The 22,757-nt window shown below is 39.4% G+C and overlaps 1 protein-coding gene across 4 annotated transcripts in view; it reads left to right on the top strand.

Annotated features, from left to right (window-relative positions):
- The window catches only part of mtor (mechanistic target of rapamycin kinase), an 84,145-nt gene that overhangs the window by 41,775 nt on the left and 19,613 nt on the right, over positions 1-22,757 (top strand). For all 4 annotated transcript variants that reach the window (XM_046870795.1, XM_046870794.1, XM_046870796.1 and 1 more), the window contains exons 29-35: positions 10,725-10,800; positions 12,940-13,079; positions 14,477-14,577; positions 15,684-15,799; positions 17,790-17,867; positions 18,698-18,805; positions 20,901-21,026. In XM_046870795.1, the coding sequence (XP_046726751.1) occupies positions 10,725-10,800; positions 12,940-13,079; positions 14,477-14,577; positions 15,684-15,799; positions 17,790-17,867; positions 18,698-18,805; positions 20,901-21,026 (745 nt within the window). The remainder of the gene's footprint in view (positions 1-10,724; positions 10,801-12,939; positions 13,080-14,476; positions 14,578-15,683; positions 15,800-17,789; positions 17,868-18,697; positions 18,806-20,900; positions 21,027-22,757) is intronic.

Genomic DNA, 22,757 nt, shown 5'->3' with positions numbered 1-22,757 from the left:
TGCTAAGAAAGAGTTTACCATCTTTTATCTGAGGCCATGACAGAAACTAAAGTAAAAATGTTTTTCGCCATGTCGTGAAACCTACATGAAACCGGCTGTGCTTTCATTTATTCCGTTGCAGGCTGCCCACGTTTCAGTCGGTCTTTTTATTTGTCTCTTCGTTGTTTGTCCGTTTTTGTTTGTAAACTTTACACATCTGGTGGAAATGGAGAGCAGTTTGATATCCAGTCTGTCTAAAATATGACACGTGAAGTGTGGCGATAGAGTCGACTGCAGCTTTAAGCAGCTGAGGTCCAGGAGCTGCGGTTGATCTTTATCTCCAGCAGATCGTCAGGTTGTTTAATAGTCATGGTGCCAAAGCTAGCCTGGCATTTATTGATAGCAATTTAGGCAGCGTTAACAGAGGCCTACAATTTGGCTGTGTGGTCTCCATCTGGCTTAGAGACAAGTTGGATTTTCTTTCAACCACAGGGAACTTGGGTCACTTGGGAGCCTCGTGTTTTCACTGTAAACATGGACGGCAGTGTTATGACACCCTGGACAGATCTGTAATTTTGGGGTGTCTCCCCCCCATCCCCAAAGGCTAATATGGTAAAGATGCTGAATGATGTCATAATGTTTATTTGTTAGGATCGTGAATATGTATTTCAATGCATAGAATTTATTTTTACAGTCTTACAGTGATGCGGTTGTATATCAAAATACTTTATTGATCTCATTGGGAAATTGGGTTGCAGTTGCTAACAGTAAAATTACAGTAAAGATTGTAGTAAAATAAAATATAAGAAATGCAAATAAAATATAAATATCAATTTATACACCTATCTTTATGACCACCTGCCTAATACTGTGTTAATCCCCATTTTGCTGCCAAAACAGTCCTGATGCCTTGAGCATTAACAACATTAACTTCTCAGCAGTTTGAGCTACAGGAGCTCGTCTGTTGGATCGGACCACACGGACCAGCCTTCACTCCCCATGTGCATCAATAAGCCTCGGCCGCCCATGACCCTGTCGTCGGTTCACCACTGTTCCTTCCTTGGACCACTTTTGATAGATACTGACCACTGCAGACTGGGAACAGCCCACAAGAGCTGCAGTTTTGGAGTGGCTCTGACCCAGTCGTCTAGACATCACAATCTGGCTCTTGTCAAACTCGCTTAAATCCTTACGCTCGCCCATTTTTCCTGCTTTTAACACATCAACTTTGAGGACAAAATGTTTACTTGCTCTCTAATCATATCCCACCCACTAACAGGTGTCATGATGAAGAGATAATTAGTGTTTTTCACTTCATCTGTCATAATGTTATAATGTAATAATGTTATGCCTGATTCAGTATAGATGTTGATAGCTTGTGAAATGTGTAGCAGTAGTGAAACAGAGAGCAGAAAAGTCAGACTACAATGATTGTTTTACAAGTTATTGCACATTTAACAATTATTATTGCACTTAAATTATTACGGATGGCAAAAAATGGGTAATAATTTCAGTGCAATAATAATTGCTGTAAATGAGAAAAGCAGAAAAAGACATTTTCATGCGCTGCTAAAATGGCATCCCCGGTATGACGGTTCTACAAGGTGTGTGAGAAAAAGGCAATACTTTAGCAATCTGTAGCATGTACATTAAGAAGCAATATAAGAAGCAGCAGAAATATCAGACAAAATAATTGCCTTCATTGTCAGCCGCTGTCTATCGTGGAAGATGAAGTTTTCCAGCCACTCAAGTCCTACTTGGATTCACGTTAAACTATGCGTTACACGTTACAGCAGCCACCGGCTGCCAATAATATGTTGCTTGCCAATAAATAGTCAAATAATTCCTCTTCTCTTAATTTTAATACTTAATACATATTGTAATACATACCCTTGTAATCGGTGATGGGTATCAGATGATACAGCATCCAGTAATCAGAGATAGTGACTGGCCCTAAAAATCCTCATCGGAGAACCACTAGTTTGGATGCTCTAATAGGAACTCTTTTACTATATACTGTCTCTATAGTATCCTCATAATCATGCAACAAAAACCCAGAAAAGTCCATCGAGCAGCAGTTCTGCAGGCAACATATTTTTGAAGTCAGACGAGGATGGCTACATTGATCCGAGGTGCCATAAAATAATCACTCTTTACAACTGGGATGAGCAGAAAAGCATCTCAGAACATGTCACATGTTCAGGCAAATGAGCTGCAACAGCAGAAGACAATTTCAGTTTCCACTCCTGTCAGCCAAGAGCAGGAATCTCAGGGAACATTAGGCACAGGTTTACTAAAACTGGACAGCTGAAAATAAGACAAGCATCACCTGGTCTTTTTCTCATTCTCAAGTTTCTAGTTTTAGAGTGGAGGGGAAAAAAGAGAAGGGGAATTTATAAGTATTATGTAGTAGCTATAAATAATGTGGTTCAAAAATGTCTTTTGAGTAGCAATGTTTAAAGAACGGCTCTCGAGCAAAGTGTGTAGATACTGCATGTGGAGGAAAAAGAAATCTGCTGAAAATGGAAATTGCAATGTCCAGATAATAGTATTGTTTAAATTTGGTGTGATGGACATGCAAAGGCTTTCTTTTTATATTATTATTATTTATTTAATATGCACAGAAGGCGCCGTGTGGTGCTGATTAAAAGGCAAGGACTGGGGTCAGGCCCAGATTGTTGGTCATCCAGTGAACGTGCCGAGCATTGGCTATGAGGAGAAAAATAGACAATTCTTTCTTGAGCCACTTCACTCTCTCTCTTTTTTTCCCCCTGATGCGGTTTCCTGAGTAGCGTGTGACAGCTGTCTCCATGGAATTGAGGGATTTGTGTAAAATACCTCTTTATTCAGTCTGTTGAATATCAAACGGCTGTGTCTGTTTGCCGTCCTTTTTTATGGAGGTTGGTTACATAAGGAACCGCGTGGTTCACGTTGTTTAATTCAGTGGCACAACACGTTTCACAACACGTTTGGTTAAATGGTTTGCAACTTGTTCCGTTCCTGCCGTTTGATGAACCCATGTACAATATAATAACTTCATGAATGGTTCTTCCAGAAGCTAGTTGTAATACAAAGCCACACAAATAAAGAAAAGCACAAAGACGGGATTATTGTCTGATTCAAGTGCAAAGCTGCTCTGCCTTTCTCCTGATAGAAATGTTGCTTCCAACAGTGGATTTTCCATTGTTTAGAAAAACGTGTCTTTGTACGAATAATCTGTTAAAGAAATCGGCTTGGGCACAATAAACACAGATGGCTGTCCGTCTGGCAAATTCAGTTAATATGTGCGAAGGTGCAACATCCAACATTTTCATTGCGGTTCTTCACTGCTCTTCACAAATAACGATTTTAAATCATTAATCAGAATCATGTATTGATTCATTGTTTTAAGAGTAAAATTTCATGACAGTCATTTTAAAAAATAAATAAATAAAAATACAGGGTTCCCAGGGGTTGGGATATCGTAATGAAATGTACATACCAATACAAAGAAGTTTCACCTATGCTCTTGCCCACACAAGTGGAAAAGCGAATTGCTCCATACTAAAAAGTGCAAATGAGTTTTTCCATCTTTTCTACCATCACTTGACACCAGAACTATGTATCTGCGCATAATTAAAATAATGTTTATACCAGAGCTGGTGTTGATCTGTGAGTGGGAGTTCTGAACATTGTTGAATTTTCAGGGTTGAACGACAAGAACTACTTCCAGTACCAGTCAGGAAGGAGATTACCAGCACTGAGATACCTCAGTGGCATTCAGTAATAAAGAATGTGTTTGACACTTTATTTTTTTGGTAATGATTTATCAATAGCTCATGTATTGTTGATTTCTTTATTGCAGTTTTACGTGCCGCTAACGTCATTCGTGCTGCTAACAGCATTAGTAAATTTGAATGAACACATAATGAGTTCAGGTTCTTCTTCAGCTTGCATTTTGTCTCAGCAGCAACTGTTTTCACAGCTGGACTTTCCATCAGTTGGTGGCTTGGGTCATAGAGGCTCGTGCAACATGACCCTGTTGCTTGACCAATTTAAATGTAGTAGTCTACATTTAATGACTTGACTTTAAAATTATTACTGATTTACACTATATGGACATCCAACCATATATGGTTCTTCCTAAAACTGTTAGCAAAACGTTGGAGGTACACAATTGTGCAGGATTATGTGCTGTATACGTTTTCCCTTCACATGAACTAGGAGACCCAAACCTGATCTACAAACCTGACAATGCCCCTGTCAGCAACGCCAGCTCCATGAGGATATGGTTTACTTGGTTTGAAGTGGAAGATCTTGAGTGGCCTGCTGTAAAGCTCTGACCTCAACCCTATTGAACACCTTTGGGATGAATTGGAACACTGACTGCACCCCAGGCCTCCTACATCAATACCTGACTTTACTAAGACCCTTGTATCTGTATGTCTCCACAAGCACTCTCCAAAAACTAGTTGAATATCTTTTCAGAAGAGTGAAAGTTGTTATTAACAGCAAATGGGGACTGGGTGTGGAATGTGATGCACATCCGAATCTCACAGGCAGGTGTCCACAAACTTTTGTGTATACAGTGTATGTAAGGAGTAAGGTTTAAATACATACAGTAAAAAAATAAATAAATCAATATTAGATTTCCATAATCTTTTCACATACAGTTAGTCGTTTACCTTTGGAACCCCCAAAAAGGCGTTGAGAAGCTTTTGATAGAAAGCCAAACATGTATACCTTTTGCTGATGCAGATATTTAGCTCTATTACTTTTACTATTACTACGGTTATGGGTTATCACAGGTCTGCGGGGTAATGTGAGCACTGTGTGTTATTAATGGTGTTTAGTAACTCTGCAGTACAAATATTCGGCAGTCATCAGTGCATAAAAATCAATTCCGTCCCAGAGGGAAAATGCAGCACTATAACGAGGCTACCTCATTATACTGCCTGTTCCTTTAGGGCTACAGTGTAGGTTGTTCCATGACATTTGCATCAACTTGTAATCATTTGAGGTGTCAGTTGGTAATAATGAGCGCATGAGGTAATGTAGACCCTGTCATATTCGCTCCTAATTGGCAGAAGTCTGCTGGCTAAGGACTCTGTGATCAACACTGATATTTTGGAATGCTCAAGACCTTACATTTTTTTCTTTTATTGGAAAGGTTTTATGACTGAAAAAGTTCATGTTCAAGGCAGCAGTTTAGTACTTGTGCTTTGTGATAGTGAGGAATTAGTCATAAGATGGTTCAATTGTAGGTAAATTGATTCAATGTTATTAAGGGGCTTAATGTGTGCCATATAAGTGTTCCCCACACCATTATATTTCCTCCACCAGGCTGTTGACAGGATTTAAGTAGTATCAATATATTTCATGACTGTTTACCCTCTCTCTCTTATTTTATTATTTTTTTTTAAACTTATCAGATAGCATATTAAACTTATCAGATAGCATGAATTTGCCTGTTTTCATAACTGTTTTAGGTCTACACACTTTTCAGGCCCTGTTGATCAGCAACACCTGAAGGGAAGCTCAATATGTGCAAGTATTAAATCAGGAAAGCATATTAAGCTATTAAGTTATTAAGCTAGGATTGCAAACAGGTGCTATTTCCAAATACAAATTGTTGTGTAGCTGAATCAAGTAGAAACCAGTAGTCCTTTGGATTGCCTAAATGGGAATTTAACCATAGTTTTCTAGGCAGTCTGGAAATATGAGGAAAAAACATTCTTTTAAAGAAACAACCATCCATCAATCCATCCATCCATCCATCCATCCATCCATCCATCAATCTCCTGATCACAGGGCCAGCTTATAATAAAAACACCTGCAGCTTTGTGTGTCTCACAATGCACACCTGTGTCTTTGAGGGGGAAAACGATTTCTTTATTAGAACCAAATATTAATCACTGTGAAAGTGAACAAACGGATGACAGAAACATAATCGGGAAGGGTTATGATGTTAGGAATGTTGTTACAAATCACGGTCCTGATTTCCTTCATGATTCACAAAGCTGTATACCACAATACTGTGTCAGGACTAATTCTTCTGCAGAAACCAAACCTTCTGTAGAAAAAGCTCATCATGAATAGAAAACGATTGCACAAAAAAAATGAAAACAACTTAATGGAATTTGTGTGTGTATAATTGGAAGAGAGATGAGAACCAAAGACTGGTGAGTCATATATTCCATTTGGTGGATAATACGATTTTGTTTTGGTGGCACGTGGAATTGCTTGCCTAACCTTTATTCCATATTGAACATATGGTTGCATTTTCACCCTCTTCCTTGTTGCCTTGAGTTTTCTTCTGCACTTCGAAAATACACCTACCGGCCACTTTTATTAGGAACACCATATTAATCCCAGCCTTAGCTGCTGTTGATGGGAATTCTACAAAGTGTTAGAAACATTGTTTTGAGATTTTAGTTCGTGTTGGCGCAAATGTAATCTACCACATTTAAAATGTGCTCTCATGGATTAAGATATGGTCACTAAGAAGGCTACAGAAGTGCACTGGACTCATAATTATGTTCCTGGAAGTACAGATGACTTGTGCTTTGTGGCATGGTACACTATAATGGTGGATCTAGTAACTCTAAGATAAAGCGTGGCCGTAAAGGGATGCATACGGTCAGCAACAATACCTAAAACTAGGCTGTGCCTTTCAAAACAGGGCTTAATTGTTATGAAGGGGTACAGTGTGTGCCAAGACGACGTTCCCCACACCATTACATCACCACCACCAGGCTAAACTGTTGACAGGCTCAGTTTACGTTTCTCAGAAGTGGAACCTGATGTGGTCTTCTGCTGTTGTAATCCATTGCCCTCAAGGTTCAACATGTTGTGTATTCTGAGATGCATTTCTGCTCACCATGGTTGGAAACGGTGGTTATTTTTCTTATTCTTGTATACTTCCTGTCAGCATGATTCAAACTGCCAATTATTCTTTGGTGACTCAACAAGGCATTTCAGAATTGGATGTTTGTTTGTTTTTTCACGCCTGTGTGTAAACTCGAGAGAATTGTTGTGCGTCAGCAATTTCTCAATTACTTGAATCAGCCCATGCTTGTTGCATTGAGCATGCCTTGATATCATTTCATCCCTTTTTTTTTCTTTTAGATTTTTTCAGGATTCTTTGGTCCTCTTTTGTGGGTTTATATTCTGTTATGTACAATTTAGATTTCTTACTGTTGATCACCAGAATCGGAATATTATCCAGTCTACGTGCTGAACAAATTCTACCATTAATCTACTCGTGACAATTTGGCTTCCTACAGGCCCAACAGTAACTCAGTTTTTCTTGTTACGCTTAAACTAACATTCATTTGTTGTTCTGTTCTTGGCACCTGAGCTTAGAGTGGGTGGGTTGGTGGGTGGGTGGTTGGGGGTGTTGCCCAATGTCAACTAAACAGCATTTTAATATTTCCTTAGTTCTCGTGTTTTATGTCTGCATAACTAATCAAAGTTGGAATTACAGGGAAAATAAGAAAAAAAATGAATAAAAGTAATTCTTCTCTTTAAAATCTCCAGCATTTCTAGGAAATTATTGCAATCAAGCTTTTCCTGAATTGTTTTTTCTCCCATTTTCCCCCCAAAATGGTTATGGAATGTTGGGCATAAAGGAATTCCTTTTGTACCAAAGACCAAAAAAATAAAGGACATTTATTGTATAGCCTAAGTGTCCTTAATTGGAAAAAAAGGGATTATTGGACATACCTGCATCAGCAAGTCAGTATTACTGTGTTTGATTGACTAATCTTCGAGGGAAGCTATGACTGCATAGCAAAATTATGTAGGTAACAAGTCTTTTTACGGAGTCAAAACAGGCACAGAGTCAGCTTCCTGCACCGAAGGAACACAAATCCAGAGGCTATTCTCAGCAGGGTGTTTTTCCGTCCCTATCTGTCTTCACTTAGTCAATTGTAGCTGTTTAACCATTACATTATCTTAATAGTTAAATTGGTACACATGCTAGCACTGACTTTAAAGGCCATTAGTGTGTAAAGCGCTCCTATGTTATTGGCTTTAGCCTAATTACATGTATTAGACTGATAATGCAGACAGCTGAGATTCTTCTTCATATGGATTTGATTCTTGTTTTGGGAATTGGAAGAAAATCATAGCCATGGGGAAAGCTTTTTATTTTAGTGCTGCCCATGAAGTTCATCACTGAAAATCTTCATCTAATTTGTGTGGTGTTGCTGGTCCCTGCTTGCACCCTTCCTGAAAATGTTGCGGGTCAAGATGTTCAAGCCTGCCCTGGATTCTAAGACATAAAGCAGTTCACTCGTACACTGAAATTGATTTACCAGTTGAAATAAATGAACAAATTAAGTTCTTTTTAAAAGACAAACAGTATTTTCTTTCCCTAGCCAATTAATTCTTCTCCTGTCCAGTTATTTCACCTCTCAAGGTATCAGCTTGCCCCTTTAAAGTCGCATGCTTGTCTGTCTGACTACAGCAGAGACGGTTCATTGGAAGCACGTCACCATTGTTGCCCTGAGGTCAAAAGCAGGAAGGAGGCCCCATGCTCTAAGAATAAGAGACGTAATATCCTATGCAGGTTTGCTGCATATATCACCGGCCATGTGCACCTCATTGGCACGTCATGGTTTGGTTTTATGGTGGGAATCTGCGGGAACCAGTAAACAAATCCTTTCTAAACGCAGAGGGCCTATATCACTACGGATGGAATATTTGCTGAAGCAGCACACTAGCTCTTTGTTTAGGACTTTTAAAGCCCCATTGCATGCCTGGACCTGATTTATCAAGAAACTCAGTGTTTTTTTTCTGAACATATCATTCAATTGCTTTCATTTTCTATATGTCTATACAAAGACGTTGGATTTTCTTTTTTTATACCTGCCCAAACTATGAAGTAGATTGTAATTACATGTTCTTAGCACTAATGTATACTAATATACCTCCACATTTATGCATTTATCCAATCAGGGAGTCTTTTGGCAGTAGGTCAGTGCGTAAAATCAGGCAGGTGCAGGTGGAGAACTTCAGTTATTGCACACATTAAACATCAGACTGGGGTTTGAAGAAAGAAAATGTGATGTGCCATAGCTGTTCTTGCCAGACAGGCTGGTTTGAATTTTTTTTTCATACAGAACAGTCTCAAGGGTTTATGCCGAATGGCTAAGAAAAACAAATACACATCAAATAGCAAAAACACCTTCTTTATAATAGTCATCAGAGGAGAGTGGCTAGACAGGAAGTCTATGGTAACTCAAAGAAACACTCTTTACAACTGTGGTGAGAAGAAAGGCAAAACCTTGATGAGCTCCAACAGTAGAAGGCTTTATCAGGTTGCACGCCTGTCAGCCAAGAGCAGGGATCTGAGGCTACAGTGTGTACAGCTTCACCGAAACTTGGCAGCCGAAATTTGGAAACAGACCAGGCAATTGTTTTCATTTAACAAACTTGAACATTGACGGTTGAGAAATGATCAAATTATTATACAACGGGCCGTTAAGTGTTCGGGTTCTGATTAGTCTAGCAGAACTCAGCCATTCCAGGCTGGTTTATATTGATGTGTTTTGCATTACAAGTGTGGCAGACTTGTCAGATGCTTCACACAAGTTGATTAAACATGTGATCGTTGATATGTTGAAAATTTTCCTGTGACATTCGAATAATAGAGTTTTACTTCTCCCAACTGTAGAAAACTCTTAATTGCCTTGGCCTCACCAAACCACATGAGTTCTTTTCCATTTTAATACCGTGCCTCGTACAGGCAAATTTCTCACCTCTTCTTTATGTACGTTATGTTTATTCATTTAGAGGACACTTCTGTCTCTTGTGACTTATGGCTGAATGAAAAACCTTGCAATTAAAGTTCTTAAAGAATTTCTGAAGTTTTTCGGGCCATCCGAAAGGTTTCAACCACGAGCGCTTCGCAAGCATCTCCTGCGTTCTGATCTAACTTTCAGACTCGTTAAATACTACAATTTGACAGAAGTGCTGGCAAGTACGGTGTTTGCAAATGAGGAAAAGTACAGACTTACATTACACCTGAGTAGTTCCAGATGGAGCGACTTCAAATAGGCATTAGAAGGATCACAGACATGACAAGAAAAGCAGACGATGGTTCCTTTATTCCAATAAACCTGGCAGGCACGATTTTCACATTCTCATATCTTGTACAGGAAGACTGGAGGGAAAATTCTTAGTTCCAGCGGAGATTAAAAACATTGACTTTATGTCCGATTTGACAAGTGACAAATGGAAACATGGCTTTAAGCAATGCATGTAAAAGTTTGTTACAAAGATTGATGGATATACAGTCGTCTTTAAAAGATTGGTATTTAAGCCAGTTAAGAATGTATGGGTGCGTCCCTCCTAGTTTTGTGCTTGTGCATATTATTATTAATAACAGACTCAAATTCTCCACCTTGGTATAATTAGTCGGTCACTCCCACTCAGTACTACTGTAATGCATGCATAAACACAGTTTCCTCTATCTGCAGGCCTGGAGTTCCCTGGTTTCCTAGTGTCTTTTTTTTTTTTTGCCCTTTAGATTAGCATTTAACGCAATCACTCACACATTAGAAGCGCTATCAGGAACTCATACCTTCCCTACCATACCAATACCATACCTTATGTTTTGATAGTTGTCTATGGATGACCTCAGCTACTATCCATCACACAAAGCAACTCCTCAGACGTTTTTTTTTTCCCCCAAACAAGTTCCCAGACTTGGCTTGTGCTAAAATACTTGTGGTGTTTCTTTTTTTTTTTTTTTTTTTCAGCATCAACAACAAGCTACAGCAACCAGAGGCTGCGTCAGGAGTCCTAGAATATGCAATGAAACATTTTGGAGAATTGGTGAGCAGCTCTCTACTTTCATTCACACCTATATATAAATTGTATATAAACACTGCAAGAAGGTTTCCCAGTATAGTGAAGCATCAGATGTTTCTTCATCATGTGTCCGAATTGCCGAGCAACAGCGGAGCAAAACATTTCAACCCAGGTCCTATTAAATAGACTTTCCTGACTGTAGTCATGAACAGGGTTGCTACTATGTGCAAATAAATATACTTGCTAAAAAGTATTGAGAGATTTGGACAAGAAATACATCATTACCAAGATTGATTTAATTCCTTCATCTGGTTCTTCAGCTGTAACCTTGAAGCTGGAGCATGGGATTCTAAATCCTGTCTTAAGTATCTCATGCTGACCGTAGGGACACAGTCCAGATAAGAAATTGCATCCATAAACAAGGATGTTTCTAGGAAGACTGCAGATGCTTTTCCACATCTGTTACATAATCTAGTGGACAGGCTCTTTTTGTTAGACTTGATTGTACCTAATTGTTCCAAGATACAATTACGCGATTCGTCTTGATTGCGTCTCGTCCTTTAAGGCAGAGGCGCCATGATTAAACGTGCATAGAATGTAAAATGCGCAAGGACGTCCAAAAATGATAGTGTACGACACGAACCGCGATCAAAGAATAGTTAATCGGTTTTAATAACATGCTTCACATTTTCAGAGGGAATCTCTTTTTCCCATTTGTCGTCTTGGCAGCTCGATCCATCTTTGTTATTTTTTTTTATCGAGAACAGACTGTCTGTTGAGGAGTAGGAGGAAAATGGGATTGGCTAGAAGAATGTGACAGCTAAGCTTGAATGTTTGATCCAAAGCCCCAGTTGTGACTTTCTGTAAAATATTGAAGCGGACATTTTCATGATGAACAGCTAGCTGGAGACCCCATCATGCCATATGTTTACTTTTCTTTGCAATTTTCAGACTTAAGCAAGGTGCATAAACAGAGATTTTTACATCAGGCTGGTTTCCTGAGAGTACGAGAATGAAATGTTATAGTTGGAAATGTGTAGACTGACAATTGTAAAGACTGACATGTAGGTTGTTTTATGGGGTTGTGATCTCGTATGGTTTAATTTCATTCCTATAGCAGGTTTAGAGTAGTAGGGGTACTTTGACCTAAAAAAAAAAAAAAAACCCAGACTGTGTACAAAAAGTTAAAAGTTGCTTGATAATTAAGTAAAAATTATAACATAACAATGTACAAAATTAGAACATTTGCCTGATTATAAAGTTTTAAAAAAGGGAAGCGCACAAATATAACCAAGTTTTTTTGCCATCTTTAATTTTTTAGTTTGCTCCGAGCAGATGTTCCAATCCTAAATCTGCAAATTAGTGCTACAGAAAAACTCTTATCTAATGTTATAAAAATGAATACATTGTGCAACACCAGTGTGCTGAATTAAATTTTTATTGATTTTTTACACTCAGTAATATATAAGAAATGTCTTCATGTATTTCTTAATCGTATTTAATGCAGAGCACTAAATTTCTTCAAGGTTAAAGTTGTATTTAATCCTGTGTAGTTTTCTAGGGAAAAGACCTTTTAAATATTTTGTTTCTACTGCAACACTAATCTAATGGCCATAAAATTGATGACCAAAACCAGTACGTGTGTGTGTTTTTTTAAACTGTTGTTTGTGGCTGCATGCATTTGTTTTGTCTGGATTGCCCTATTGACACCATCACAAAACTCAAAATGGCAGGCCTGATGCTTTCAAACTGAAGACCTCCCAGTGAGGGTTCATTTGCTGTTCTTTGAGAAACTTCCAAGAGAACCAGACTTCAGTTTGATTTACGCATTAATGGATCTGCTACGTTAAGTTGCTGATGAGGGCTCAGAATGAGACAGGAGCATTAGTACTTATGTATTTTTTTTTATAGTCACAAAATTATTTTCTACACCTCATAATTCATCATTTTTTTGTTATGCTCAGTAAATATGTTTTACCCTAAAGTCTGGTAGATAAATGGATCCTTCTCAAATCAGTGATTTCATTCATTCAATGAATGCTAGTATTTATTTATTTTTTATAAATCTGAACTAAATTATCTAAATAAATCATAAAACAAGTATTAAAATTGTAGTCAACAGTTGTATGTATGTAACTCTTTAAAATTTTCCCTCTTTTATAGGAGATTCAGGCCACCTGGTATGAGAAACTGCACGAGTGGGAAGATGCTCTGGTGGCTTATGATAAGAAGATCGACATGAACAAAGGCGACCCGGAGCTTATTCTGGGCCGCATGCGCTGTTTAGAGGCACTTGGAGAATGGTGAGAATTCTTTTCGCAATGAGTTTCTTGTGTTGAAAGGTACACTTTTGTTCCCTTTCGTTTGATTGCGGTCAAACCCCATTTGATTGCTGCTATTAGAAATGGCATCAGATAAATAGAAACGGGAATTTAATATTCCCAGGAGAAGGATGTGAACCCGAGCTTTTACTGGCCACGTTTTTTTGCCTGTGCTTACCGAGTCCCTAATATTTCTGATGGAATCTGACAGAGCCACTGGGCATGAAGAAGGGAAAATGCCGAGCATTTCCTGTAACAGGAACAGTGCACGTTTGCTGTGAAGGCTAGCAGGACACTGTGTAAGGTGGAGTCATAAGCCTGGATGCTATTTTCTTGTGCGCAGTGGCTGTAGAATCATTCTGAGAAACCTGACACAGGCTGGTATTCCAAATGAGTACAGATGAGTATGAGGTATATAGAATGAGTACACATTAGACAGCTACCTGAGGAGATGATATGATTTGGTAATTTGTTTTCCAGTATTACTTTTAAAATGCTCCACGTCAGTCAAATTGTGAAGGTCATGCCGCACGTTTTTTGTGGTTTTGATTCAACACGCGCTCATTTCCGAAATGGTGATTTTTGGATCATTATTATAGATTTGGCAACACAAGCACTAGGATAGTTTATTACTATATTGCAGCACAGTTTCGTTCTCATGAGTGACTGTCATTTACAAAATGGTAACCTAGCTTCTCTTTTTGTTCTCCTGTATAAGACAGACAGACATATAACAAGCTCCTAATGTTATTATAGCACATGCAGTAAGTCCTCCTGTCAGCTGGGAAAGCGTTTATTTCACCCTTGCCTCTAAAAGCTGTCTGAGTACCGACACATACTGCTAATCTTGGGGCCCTCCCTGTGTAATAAACCCCCAGCAGCCCCCACTCTGTTTGACTAAAACAGTTTCCGAAGACATTCCCAGATCCTTTAGACATTGTGCTTAAAGAGCCCATACTAAGCTCAGGCCTCAGAGGGCCTATTTGATTCACAGCTTTATGCGTCCTGGATTTAATATGATGTCATGATGTTTTCCGGTATCTCAGGCCGTACTAGCACAATTCGATGAAGGTCATTGACTTCGTTGTGAAAGACTTTTTGATACAACACAGACGAACATTGACCTTCCCTGTCTCTTCTGTCTCTTTGGTGGATTGTCTTCCAGCAGCTGGTCAATTGCTCAGTGCTGGATGAAGAATTCAAGTGTTCTTGAATGAAAAACAAAATAATAATAACCCCTTATTGTTGGTGTGTTCCCTTGTACAGCTGTGCTACTTCAGATCAAACCTGGATTTTTCATAAAATGCTAATTCTAATTGTAGACACTGTAGAGGTATCTGTGCCTTACCTAATGGTCTCTCTTGGTCTCTCTCTATCAGGGGTCAGCTACACCAGCAGTGTTGTGAAGAATGGACTCTGGTTAGCGAGGAGACCCAGGCAAAGATGGCACGCATGGCAGCTGCTGCAGCCTGGGGCCTGGGTAAATAAAAACGAACTAAGGATTTACATAGTCGAATAAGAATTGTCAAGTCTTGTCTGATAGTCGACTGATATAATGAATAATGTGTGTGTATTGAGGGGATGTTGGCTAGAAGACGACACCAGGTGTTCATAAAACAATTCCTCATTAAGTCACGATGTACAGATCATCCCACAAAGTTATAGAAGAAAATGTATGAAAACATTTTGGATCAAAAAACCTAAAAATAACAAATACATCACTGCAGAAAGGCCTCACCGCAGACAGGATTTGCGTTTCACATGTCGGCAAATGAAATGAAATCGGCTAACTGGCCTGCAACATCGATGCATCAAAAAGCAATCAAAAATCAGTTTTACAGAATGAAATTAGAACAGAATATACCTTTTTAGAATCTCCCAGACATCATTAAATATTTAAATCCACGCCACGAAGATGCTCCTGTGTCGATCACGGATCATGGAAAGTGAATTTAAATCTGTCACGGGGGGTTGGATTTATTCACGCACATTAAAAATATTTATTAAAAGCTTCTTTCTTTTCACTTTTTTATTTACCACCTTATAACAGTCTGTATATAAACATATTGGGAGAAAACCAGTAGTTCTATGAGAAATCAGACCTTGAGCACCCCCATATAAACAAAATGGCACGGTCCTTGTTTCAGAGCACCTCTGTGAAGATTCGACTGTGAGATTGGTAGTCAGGATCCTACTATCGAAGCATGGAGTCTTTCACTATTTGCGGTCACCCCTAAAATGCACACTTCACTTTTTTGTTATTCCAGAAAAGTCTACTGATGTTCCTAACCTGGATTTTGTATTTGAACAATTTGTTGTCCTAAGCATTTATTCATATTCGAATTAGCATTTGAATTATGGCAGATGATTGTATCACTCGCTTATTTGCATTTTAAATCTACTTTTTTTTAGTTGGTTAAAAAGAATCAGTACCAGCTGCTTAATTATGCAACTAGTGAGTAAAATGAATACATTTGCAGAAGGAACCAATGATATGATAATATGATAATTATGATAATTTATGGTTTATTGCTTGTAAGGGGGTGTAATTGTGTGTAACAATTTATATGTTTTTGTGTATTAAAGAGCACTGGGACAGTATGGAGGAGTACACCTGTATGATCCCCCGAGACACCCATGACGGTGCCTTTTACAGAGCCGTGCTTGCTTTGCACCAGGATCTCTTCTCATTGGCCCAACAAGTGGGTGACCGCTATTAACCTATAACCCCCTGTACCCCTGTACCTTCATGCAATTAACAAATCAACAAATCCTGTGGCATTAGTTGAATGCGTTAACTCAAAAAAGAAAGGGGAAAAGAAAAAAAAGAAAGAAAAAAAAGACGGGGGGGGGATGGGAATGGGTCGTGACTTTGACCTTGGCATGGTTTGTTGATGCCAGATGGGCAGGTTGAAGTATTTTTTCGCAGAAAAGCATCTCAAAACAAAGTGAGCTTTACGGTGCAGAAGCTGAAAACCACATTGGGTTCTAGTGAGAACAGAATCAGTGGCTACAGTAAGCAGATCAGTTCACTTTAGCTGAACAGTTAATGGATGGGAAAATGTTGTTGCGGTTGTTTGGTACAGAATAACCGAGTGTCGACATGCTAGAAACTGTGTTACATCCAGCATCAGTGTTAATAAAGTGTGCAAAACAGTTCTATAAAAATAGAAAGCGGTTAAAAGCAACGAGTGTGTGTTTGCTAAGTGCGAAATTCTCTAGAAGAAAAGAAGTTAAGTGTGCATCCCCACAGGTGTTCAACAGCACGATCAGCAGCATTCCAGTCTGAGGAGGCATCCCAAAGGTCATCCTGCAACCATGATCCTGTCTTCTCGCTTTATACGTCCTCCTCCGTTCTCTCATATTCCTAATCGAAGACAGACCGCAGCTCTCACCATTTTTCAGCTGAAAAGACAGACAGCCTTCCATAGAATGACCTATTCCTGTCAGAAACCCCAACTGGATCCAGATGTGATCACACTGGAGTATTTTAGGGGTCTCCAAACTGCCTTTCCTGATAGTCGGTAATCCTCCATGGGCACCATTTTTGCGGTCAGAAAGAAAGAAGCGGAGAAATAAGGAAAATATAATAACCATAAGCGACTGAATTAAGACATGTCGTCGTAGTAAGACTAACGTTTGCCATCAGCTGTGTTAGCTTTCAAAGGTTGCCCAGATTTAATGGCCATGTTGTGCGTGAGTAAAACCACAGCTCGGATGTCCTCACCTGTTAATTGGTTCAGAGCGGTGGGAGTATTATAGATAACTGTTTCTCTACGCCCGACTTAATCTCCTATTCCAGGTAACCCAAATAAACGACCATTCAGGGTTGATCTGCAGCAGCCATCTATGGCTTTAGATAAGCTCCTAGAGTAAGCTCGGTTCTTTTTCCTACTCACGCACACGGACGTGTGTACACACACACACACACACACACACACACACACTGTGTGTGTTCTGTTCACTGACATTTAATCAGGCTGAGCCATAATTGCCAGTCAGGATGCCAAAATGGCAGCTCACACCCATAACTCGAGAAAGCCTCTTTCTTTATCTTGTGCTCTCCTTTTATTTGGTGTTTCTCCCGCTCTTTCCCGTCAGTTTCTCCGGATGGGTTAATTACCGCATGGGGAATGCAGGTGTTGACCAGACGCCTGTAAACCTTGTAGTGGCAGCGGACTTTTCTGTAGCTGCTACACATTCAGGCGTGCCCATTTTCGTTTTGCCTGTTTTGCTGCTAACATGTCTGGCAGTTTTTTTTTGTTTGATAATGACTATAACGTTTGGTGTTCTCATTATAGGTATTTCTTGTAAAGACGTCTAGGCTGTTTTTGCCACATGAAGGTGAAATGTTAAATCCACCCTTGCTGCTGTAGGTGCTAGAATTGGCAGGGTTTTCGAACATCTCTTATGTTTTGTGACGAAATCGGAAAATAGTCATAATGACCTATCTAGCTGCTCTCTCTTTTGGTGCCATGTGGGGGGGAAAGTGAGTGGATCAGCTGGACTTATAGCAGCACCTACGACACGCCAAGTGTTTTATTATTTCTAATGTGGAATTGGGTGACGAGACAAAAGACGTCGAACAACTGGAGGATGGACGTTGAATTATTAGCCTGCAATGCATTACTTACTAAACACCACCCCAGAATATGTATGAATTAATTTGTGTTGTTTTTTTTTGTGCTTCAGTGCATCGACAAGGCCAGAGACCTGCTTGACGCCGAGTTGACCGCCATGGCTGGAGAGAGCTACAGCAGAGCATATGGGGTGAGGCTTCACCCATTGTTGTTTTTTTTTCAGGCCTCTTGTGAAGAGCCCAACCTTATTTAACATTGCACATGAGCTCCACACGAGCAGCAGCAGCATTGACTCGCACCAGTGATGTGCATTGGGAATGATTTGCATTATTATTTCTTTTTCGTTTCCTTCGAAAATCGAAGGTGCAGTCTTAGGTAAGATCTCTTAGATCAAACCGAATCTGTGCCTGTTACTAGTCTGTGTGTTTATACCATCCCTGTTTTCTTGCATGTCAGCAATTGAAATCTATTTTTCCTCCAAACATAAGTCTGATGTGGTTTATATAACAATGGCCATAAATTTCCACGGGTGGAAGAACGTCATAGGAGTTTTATCTTATGCAGATGTGGGACTTGATGAGTTGGGCATGTTTATTTGTATATACCTCATTGTTCTAATGAGAGTAAGTCAAACTGTCTGCAATTTGGGGATTTGATCTATCCAAAACACACAGTCTGAATTTTTTTTGTTGAACCTGTTTGCCTTTGGGAAAGCCAATTCTCTAATAATTCAGTGTTCTGTAGATGATCGTCTGCTGTGGTGGGCCATGATGACTATGATTTCGGTGTTTTTTGGGGGCGGTTTGCGCTTTTTTTGTTGAGATTAATGGGTTACATCCTTCTCGCACATGGAAACCCGAGTGTGTAGAACTCTTAATGTCTAGCAGGGTGCAGATAAGCATCGAATTCCTCACAAACTCTTTAGTGATGCTTCAGGCACGTACATTTAAAAGGTGAAACGTTTAATAAAATTATAAAATGTTGCAATTATGCATTTACCATGTCCTTTCTTCCTCTTAGGCCATGGTGTCATGTCAGATGCTGTCAGAACTGGAGGAGGTGATCCAGTACAAACTGGTTCCTGAGAGGAGGGAAATCATCAGGGAGACGTGGTGGGAGAGATTGCAGGTAGTCCTCGTTACACTGGACGTTACACCTGTGCTCGTCGCATTGTCTGCATTTCGTCTGCTCAGAGTGTTTTAGGAATGGTGCAGTGTGGTGCAAATCTCGTTTTATTTTGTCTGCAATTTAATAATTAGAAATTTGTTTATAGCCTTTCTGATCTCTGTTCGAACGAATAACACAAAAACTCAACTTGTCATGTGAGACCCAGGTTGGAAAACTATCATTTCGTCTCGAGGACTTTCCCGTGGTGGAATCTTGCTGACTGTCCATTTTGCATTTTAATGAAACGAAAACAGTCTCCGTTCCGATCCGTTGTTGCGGAAAATGGTTTTACACCTAATGGCCAAACGCAATTGAGAATCGAACAGCGACACGGTGTAAAACTTAATAACAGTGTGGTGTTTTTTTTTTCTTCTTCAAAGATGTAGATCCAACTTGGAAAGTCAGGATAGGGCATTTTAGCCATCTGTTTTCCTTTTTATGTTCATCTATATTGTCTATTTTGGGTGTCATCACATCTGTATATACCTGCAGGTTATTTCCACAGAGTGTGGTGGAGTTTGTTATTTTTACACTGAACTTTCACTCGGTGCACGGTTGACTTGTAGAGACATGTCAACGTCGGAGAACTGTACCGCGATGCAGTAAAGCACCATTCGCATAATACAAGATGAGCTTATTTGAAAGAAACAGCAGGAATATACCCACAGAACCCATGTGACTAATTCATCCTTTATTTGTAGGCAACACAGTGGACCTGATTTACACCTTTTGAAGACATTCAAAATTGTATATCTTCTCCATTCCTGTATCAACGACTACTGTCCTGTACTGTAGAAAAATATCTATAAATTAAAATTTTGTCTGTTTCGTTGATCACCTGCACACTCATGTCTATTGTTTACACATTCATCTGTATTTTTGTCCGGTGGTTTAGAGAAGAAATATCTTTGCAGTATAACCAGAAAGATTGCAGCCATCGACATTTTAGGTAAAGAGAGATGTTCTGGAGAGAAAAATTCCGACCATGAAGAATGTGTTAGCTGAGGGCCAGTCGAATATTAATGGTATTGATTTACAGGCAACTTAAATCCCAGCGTCTAGTAGAGACATGGCACTTTTTGAGTTACGACTTGGAGATGCATGAATGCTTTCTCCCCTGCAGCGCTTTTTTTGCTAGAATGGATAAATACATTATGAAGAGCAAATATACAATATGGACAAAAGCATTGGGGTACCTGACTTTTTCGGCCAAACTGTTGGAGGCACACAATTGTGTAGGATGTGTTTCAATTGAACTGAGAGACCCCCAGACCTGTCCCGGCATAACCATTTTACAAAGACAGCTCCATGAAGAGCTTAATGAAGAGCTTTCATTGCATTGTTGAATTGTATAGGAAAGTCTATGGATGTGGTAGATATAGATTTACCCTTTACTTGAACTAGAGGACTCAAACCTGTTCCAGCATGACAATGCGCCTATAAAGCACAAAGCAAGCTCCTTTTAAGATATGGTTCACATGGATTGGAGCAGAAGATCCTAAGTGTCTATAGCACTCTAATCTCAACCCTATTGAACACCTTTGGGATGAACTGACGCTCAGACTGCATGCCGGGTCTTTTCACCCCACGTCAGGTCGTGACTTTAGTAAAAGCTTTGTGACTGAATGAGCACATATCTATACAACCACACTCCAAAATCTAGTGGAACATCTTCCCAGAAGAGTGGAGGTGATTGTAAGAGCGAATGGAAACAGATGTGGAATAGGATGTTTATAACGCACATACGAATCTTGGTCAGGTGTCCAAAACTGTCCATCTGGTGTAACTAAGGTTCTTAAAATTGATTGATTGGAAAGTCGAGATTGTGGGAACTCTTTCCCTTTCCACTAATTAAAGCCTTTTACAGTCATAAGTATATCTCGTTTAAGTATCTAAACAATAAATTAAACCTCTTCCTGAATGTTTTTTTCATATATAGATTATACACTATCCTATAGCTATATAGATATATATGAATTATAGATAGGTAAATTATACCAATTTAAAATCCTGTTAGATTTTCAGTAATGGAAATAATCTTTTGTGTTGTCTGCAGGGCTGCCAGCGAATAGTAGAGGACTGGCAACGGATCCTGATGGTACGTTCTCTGGTCATCAATCCCCATGAGGACATGAGGACATGGCTGAAGTATGCCAGTCTGTGTGGGAAGAGTGGGCGCCTGGTGAGTGAGAGCATCCTTTCTTCTAATCTTACCACAGTGAGTCTAGTGCGGTTTGCTAACTGGCCTATAAAGCATGTCCTGTCAAGCAGACAAAAACATGAACATGATGAGTAGGATATGTGGCTTTGCATGGTTACACGACGAACAGCTGTTATTATATAGGGTGTACTCACTTTCGTTACCATCACCATTCGGTACCAATAGTACGATTAATATTCCAAGTTTCTGAGATGATCTTGATCAGTGCTGGTCGTATTTTTTTTTTTATAGTCTATTATGCAAAAGACCAGTATGGTTAATGATGTCTAGTTACATATGATGTTCATTTTGTACACTCTTTGCTGCAGTTATTTTTAGTTCTAGTTGCCTGATGCCTCCACCAGCTACAACCGATCCTGTTAGTTTTAGGAAGAAAGAAGTAAGGGGTGTTTAATGGACTTGTGAGCGTTAAAGTGAGACTAGTTCTGTGGTCTAGTTCTGTGTGCTGGGGGTCCGGGTTTATGTTTATGCTGTCATACTCTGTTTCTAGTGTGAATACATGTTATTCTAAATGATTAGGCTAAATCTACAGTGAGTTCAAAGTCCGCTTTATGTTGGAGCTTGGCGAACGGAGCCGACCGGGAAAAGTCGTGACCTCACAGCTTCGGCCTGCAGTGCCGATCACAAGAGGAAGTGCTTTCAGATGAAAAGTCACTGAGTGATGACGATGGATGGGGGCGTGATGAAAGAGAAAAGGAATGAGGGGCAGTGTTTCTCAGGGGTTACCTTCTGTGAGGTCAGGGATCATGATGGCCGGCTTTGTTAAGCTGTTTATTTTGAAGAACTTCAGCTTCTCTGATTGGTCCCATGCGCCATGACTTTTGCTCGATTTTTGTTACATCATTGTCACAGCCATTGCATATGTCTTTTACTACTTTTTTATGTCTAGAGAAATTAATTTTGATTTGCATTCAGCTAGATCAATGTATGAATCAATGCAAAAAAGCTATTGGAGAGAGAATTTTTTGTTAATGAACATTTTAGTAATTAATACATTCGAACATTGGCAAAGGATTGAAGCATAAAAAACAATGTGTTTCAGCAGACCAAATCAAGATCTAGAAGAGCAGAACAAAAGCTGCTCTATTAGTTCAAACATTGACCAGTGCAGCTTCTGTAGCAGATCCTCAGTTGCAAAAGCACATGCAAGCGTTTAGTTAAATTACTTTGCTAAAGGCAGCTCAGTGGACCAGAGATTCATTACAGGGTTAGAAACATTAGGTCAGAAAAGGGACAGTTTTCCCAGATTTGGTTTTGTCTACAGCGGTCTGATTAGCAAGCTGCAGACGGGGCTCATTTGAAGAAAATGTGACAAAGCAAACAGAACATTTCGAGACAGTTGGCGCAGGACAAAAGAGGTCATTTGAAGCACCAATAGGAAGCAACACAGATGTACCTCACGCTTTAATAGTAGTATTAGTTTATCATTAAAGATTCACTTTTTCCACCATTCAGTCATGTTAGTGGCTAAACCATGGACTATAAGATACTATAGGAACAAGAATTTGTGAACACATTAACCTTAGGTTCATATGCGCTTTTTAAACATTCCATATCACACTTAGTCCCCATATGCTGTTATAATAACCTGCATTCTTAAAGGAAGATGTTTCACTAGATTTTGTAGTGTTTTGTGTGTTTGAGGTATGACTTTAAGAACCGGTTTGGGCCTTAAGTTAAGGAATAATTGAA

The sequence above is a fragment of the Silurus meridionalis genome, chromosome 17 (genome assembly GCF_014805685.1).
Source record: "Silurus meridionalis isolate SWU-2019-XX chromosome 17, ASM1480568v1, whole genome shotgun sequence".
Lineage (NCBI taxonomy): Eukaryota > Metazoa > Chordata > Actinopteri > Siluriformes > Siluridae > Silurus > Silurus meridionalis.
The sequence above is the reverse complement of the archived record's forward strand: the minus strand, read 5'-3'. Positions and strand labels throughout refer to the sequence as shown.